The 5,444-nt window shown below is 51.3% G+C and overlaps 1 protein-coding gene across 1 annotated transcript; it reads right to left on the bottom strand.

Moving 5' to 3' along the window:
• Nucleotides 1-2,092: 2,092 nt before the first annotated feature.
• Nucleotides 2,093-4,247, bottom strand: LOC139585534 (zinc finger protein 502-like). The gene has a single exon (XM_071418346.1). It carries the CDS (start codon nucleotides 4,143-4,145, stop codon nucleotides 2,967-2,969), a length of 1,179 nt encoding a protein of 392 aa, XP_071274447.1. The 5' UTR covers nucleotides 4,146-4,247; the 3' UTR covers nucleotides 2,093-2,966.
• Nucleotides 4,248-5,444: the final 1,197 nt, after the last annotated feature.

Here is a 5,444-nt window from a genome sequence, read left to right as displayed (position 1 = left end):
GACCATAAAATAGCAGCTCTTGCTGCAGTTCTAAGACCTTCATCGAAATGCTATAATTGTGGACAGCAAGGGCACGTAAGGGCACAGTGTAATACCCAGAAAATAACATCTAAATCAAATGCAAGCAGCAACGTTATGTGCAACCATTGTGCTAAATTTGGGCACTATGCTAAACAATGCAGGAGTAAATATCATGCAAATGGTCAGCTGTTGCAGGGAAACAGGAAGAAGAGCACAAAGGGGCATGTGGGAAAACAAATACCCCAAGAACCACAGCAGCAAATGCGGGCCTCCCCAGCACTGCAAAGCTAAACATTTGTGAACAATACTCAGGCGCAACAAGTGGGTCTGCAGGGATTTATATACCCACCACTGACACAGTAACCATTCTGACAAAAGAAATGTGCAAAGTGCCCCTCGATGCCTATGGTCCAATAGGATGGGGATTGAGTGCGTTTTTGATGGGAAGATCAAGAACTACACTTAGAGGTATTCATGTGCATCTAGGACTTATTGATGCTAATTATTTAGGACAGATTCATGCTATGGTATCCATTGATGACCCTCCTGTCACTATTCAGAAAGGAACTTGCATTGCTCAACTCGTACCTATCGTGAGTTCTGTTCCGAATACAGTGGACCGAAGTCGTGGCACAGGAAGTTTTGGATCAACAGGGATACCTCAAGTGTTCTGGGCTGAGAAAGTTACGGAGAACCATTCAGAAAAGACATGCATCCTCACTGCCAGTGGGTGTCATCCAGGAACCATATCAGTAACAGCCTTGATTGATACTGGATCAGATGTCACAATACTCTCATGACTTTGCTGGCCTCAATCATGGCCTCTCACTCATGCAAGTTTTGGACTTCTGGAGTTGGGTGGTGCTACAACAGGTGGCCTGTCAGCCATTGTAATTAATGTGAAACATCCTGATGGCCAACAAGCTAACATCAGACCCTATGTTGCCGATGCTCCTCAAAGTTTGTGGGGACGACATTGTTTATCTCAATGGGGTGTCAAAATTACTACGGATTTTTAATGGGGGCCACTGTGATGCAGGGCAATGAACGTCCAGTTGTAGCCTTGATATGCTTGACAGATAAACCTGTCTGGGTTGACCAGTGGCCCCTTTCTAGCGAAAAGCTTACTGCCCTGCAAGAATTAGTCACAGAACAATTTCAAGCAGGAAATATTGAAATATTCCTGGAATACCCCTGTTTTTGTAATAAAAAAGAAATCGGGAAAATGGAGACTTTTACATGATTTACGGCAGATAAATGCTGTAATGGCAACAATGGGAGCTTTACAACCAGGCCTTCCTACACCTACAATGATTCCACAGGAATGGCAAATAGTTGTCATTGATCTGAAAGATTGTTTCTTCACTATTCCATTGGCTGGGCAAGACAAAGAAAAATGTGCTTTTACTGTGCCTTCCATAATCATGCTGAACCCTGAACCCAATAAAAGATATCAATGGAGGGTACTTCCCCAAGACATGAAAAATTCGCCAACTATTTGTTAATGGTTTGTGGCACAGGTCTTGTCAAAAGTGCAGGAGCAATTTAATAACTGCTGCTGTTATCATTACATGGATGATATCTTGTTGGCATCTGATAACAAACAACAGTTATCAGCTCTTAAACAATGTGCTGTAACAAATTTGAAAGCTTTTGGTCTGATCATTGCCCCAGAGAAAGTGCAGGAACACATGCCTTGGAAATACTGGTATGTTAGTGACTAACACTCAAGTTATGCCTCAACCTGTGAAGTTAGACATTGATGTTAAAACTGCTACTGATGTACAGAAATTGGTTGGTTTAATAGGTTGGATTAGATCATATTTAGGCATAACTAATCATCAGATGCAACTATTGCATGATTTGCTGTCAGGCACCACCTCCTCTACTGATGAGAGGCAACTGACCCCAGCGGCAAAGACCCTAGAAGAAATTGAATTAGCCTTACCACACACATTTGTTAACAGATTAGATACCTATGTTGGTGTTCAAGTGTTTATTTTGAAGGATCATTAAATACCGTGTGGAATACCGTGTCAATGAAGTGATAACTGGGAAGATCAACTGCATATTCTGGAATGGATATTTTTATCTTTCAATAAAGATAACAAAACAGTAAAACCTCTTGCTGCTCTAAAAGAGAGACAAACTCACCAAGTCCCTCTGTGGGCTGTAGCTCAGCTCACTCAGTCCCTTATCAGTCCCTCTGGTGCTGGAAATACCGCGGCCCAGGCCCGGCCCGGTGGGCCACAGGTGTGAGCTGCCCGTGCTCTTCTGGTGTTCAGGCCAGAGCAGGTTTAAACAGGTCCAAAGAAAAGGGAAAAAAACACCACAGTTCAGGAACTTGTTTGGCTCAGCTAGCTAAAACTAACTACAAGCAAAGGAGAGCTCTGTCCTGCTGTCTGTCCATCCGCAGACAACACAGTCCCAGAGCAGGAATGTGGAGGAGCAAGTGCAGTTTCTGAAAACAAACTGCATGCTGCTTCTCTACCCCTTCACTCTCAGGACAGGTCTTGAAGGTGTAAAACTTATTATTCAGCATAAACAGAACAGACTGGGGATACAAGCACCAAATAGTCAACCCAGAATATACCTCAGGGACCATTCAGTACTCCTTGATGTCACCAGAAGATAGGATTGAATGCAAAAGATTTTATGGGATTGAAATTTGACAAATCTGCTCTTCCCAAGGAATTCCCATTGTAGGCCTGCATCCTGATGGAGGTTCCTGCCTCTGGGTTTATCTAGGTATCCTCAGAGAACCAGGAAGATGTGGAGCCCCCCAGCCAGATGCCTTCCAACTTGGATCACCAGGACCACGGATCATCAGGGCTCTGCCCAATGGGGGTCACTGGGGATCATCCGATGCGGATCCTCTCATGGGGGATGGAGCTGGAGCAGCGCACAAAGCTCTTCCCACATTCGGGGCACTCACAGGGCTTCCCTTAGTGGCGCCTCCGTTGGTGTCGGGTGAAAGTTGAGCTCAATGAGAATCTCATCCCACACTCCCCACACTCGTAGGGCCTCTCCCCAGTGTGGATGCGCCGGTGCAGGGTGAGGGTGGAGTTTTGCTTGAAGCCCTTCCCACAGTCGGGGCAGCGGAAGGGCCTCTCCTCGGTGTGACTCCGCTGATGTTTGAGAAGATCGGAGCTCCTGTGAAACCTCTTCCCACATTGGGGACACTTGTAGGGCCTCTCCCCAGTGTGGGTGCGCTGGTGTTTTCTCAGGTCAAAGTGCCACCCATAGCTCTTCCCACATTCCAAGCAGGTGTAAGGCCGTTCCCCCGTGTGGATGACCTGGTGCCGAATCAATGCTGAGCTTCCTCTGAAGCTCCTCCCACATTCCCCACACTTGTAGGGCTTTTCCCCAGTGTGGATCCTCTGGTGTTCCATCAGCTGGCACTTGATGCTGAAGCTCTTCCCACACTCCCCACACTCCCCACACTCATAGGGTTTTTCCCCAGTGTGGATCCTCTCATGTTTCCTCAGGCCAGAGCTGTATCTAAAGCTCTTCCCACATTCCACACACTCATAGGCCTTTCCCCCAGTGTGGATCCTGTGGTGTTGCATCAGGCTCCCCTTCTGGCAGAAACTCATCCCACATTCCCCACACTCATAAGGCCGGTCTCCAGTGTGGATCATCTTGTGTTGCATCAGCTGGCCCCTCTGCCTGAAGCTCTTCCCACATTCCCCACACTCAAAGGGCCTCTCCCCAGTGTGGATGACCTGGTGCTGCCTGAGGCTGGAGCTCCAGCTGAAACGCTTCCCACACTCCTCACACTCATAGGGCTGCTCCCCAGTGTGGATCACCTGGTGCTGGATCAGATCTAAGCTCCGACTAAAACCCTTCCCACATTCCAAGCACTTGTGGGGCTTCTCCCTGCCATGAGGCTTCTCCACCAGCTCTGAGCTCTGGCTGGATCTCTGGCCGCCTTCCTGGCTCAGGGGGGCTCTTTCCTCCCTGCAGCTCCCTGGGCTGGGTTTGCAGCCCCTCCTCGTGCGGAATCTCCAGGGCTTTTCCTCCTCCTCCATCCAGACACGCCCTAGGAATGAAAAATCCTGGTTTGGAGAAAAAAACAAGATGAGAGTGCCTTGGACTGGGAGTTCCTCCTTGCCCAAGTTCATCTCATTAGGTCATTGGGCATCTTGTGTCTCTAAGAACCTCCAAAACACCACGATTCAGCACAAAAGTCCTCCAAACATCAAGACACAGATCAATAACTTCCCAAACATCAACATTCAGCAAAAGCCCCCTCCAAATATAAAGATTCAGCCCCCACAAAAAAAACAAAACACCAACAATTAGCCCAATAAAGGTCAGAAACACCAAGATTCACCCCCGGGAAAATTGTGGATCCCAATCCCCGGTCACCTGTTGCATGTGGGGGGGGGCAACGCTCCTGGGGCTGGGGTCAGAGGCTGCAGATACAGGGAGAGGTGGAACCTTGTGCTGCTTCCTCTTCCTGTTCCTCCTCCGGTGTCCCCACTCTTCCTCACACTCCTCTTCCTCCTGCTATTCCTCCTTCTCCTGCACAATCCCACCTTCTCCTCCCACGGGCATCGTTTGGCCCTTTTGTTCCTCAACCCTGCTTCTCCTTCCCTTCTCCTCCTGCCCCAGGCCCAGCACCCGCTGCCGGCTCCCTCTTGCCCCCAGACCCACAGCATCCCACGGCAGGGGCAGGGATGGAGCTGGGGCAGGTCGGGCTGGGGCAGCGCTGGGCTCTCGGCCGCTCCCGCTCGCACTCGGTCCCCACTGCAGCCGCTCCCGCCAGGACAGCGCGGGGGGGCCCGGCCTTGGCGCTGCCCCACTCCCACCTCCCCAAATTCCCCTCGCATTTGGAGAACAGGGCATGGATGGTGTTGGTGTGCTGCAAAGGGACTGGGTGAGGGGGAGTGTGCAGCAATATGCTTAAGGCAAAAAGCCGCAGGAGGAATCTTTGTGGGAAGGAAAAGGATGATGGAAAAGCAGAGGAAGAGAAAAATACTGAGGACTGGGATGTTTTTCAGCAGGGTCTTATCCTCAACATTTGCCAGCTGATCATTTGCATCCCCGGTTTCCAGGAGAGGAAAACAAGGAGGTCAGGGTTTCAGGGGGTTTCTCTGTGGGGGGCAGCGGCAGCACCGGGCGCAGAGGTGCGGGACCGGGAGCACGGGCTGGGGGCCTGGGGGGAGCTGCGGGGCCGGGGCGGGGCTGTGGGGCAGCCGGGGCTCAGCGCCGGGCGCTGCCTGACCCCACCAGCCCCGGGCAGGGCCGGCAGTGGCCCCCGGCCCCCAGGAGGCTGCGGGACGCCCCGGCCGCTGCCCGGCCCCGTGGAGCTGCCGGCCCTGCCCGCCGGGGGGCGCCTTTGGACACTGCGGCAGGACAGGGACCGGCTCTGGGATACGGGCTGGGGAGGGCACCCTGAGCACAGGGACGAGGAGCAA

This window comes from Agelaius tricolor, unplaced genomic scaffold (genome assembly GCF_023055355.1).
Source record: "Agelaius tricolor isolate 1412-34295 unplaced genomic scaffold, bAgeTri1.0.p SCAF_84, whole genome shotgun sequence".
Lineage (NCBI taxonomy): Eukaryota > Metazoa > Chordata > Aves > Passeriformes > Icteridae > Agelaius > Agelaius tricolor.
The sequence above is the reverse complement of the archived record's forward strand: the minus strand, read 5'-3'. Positions and strand labels throughout refer to the sequence as shown.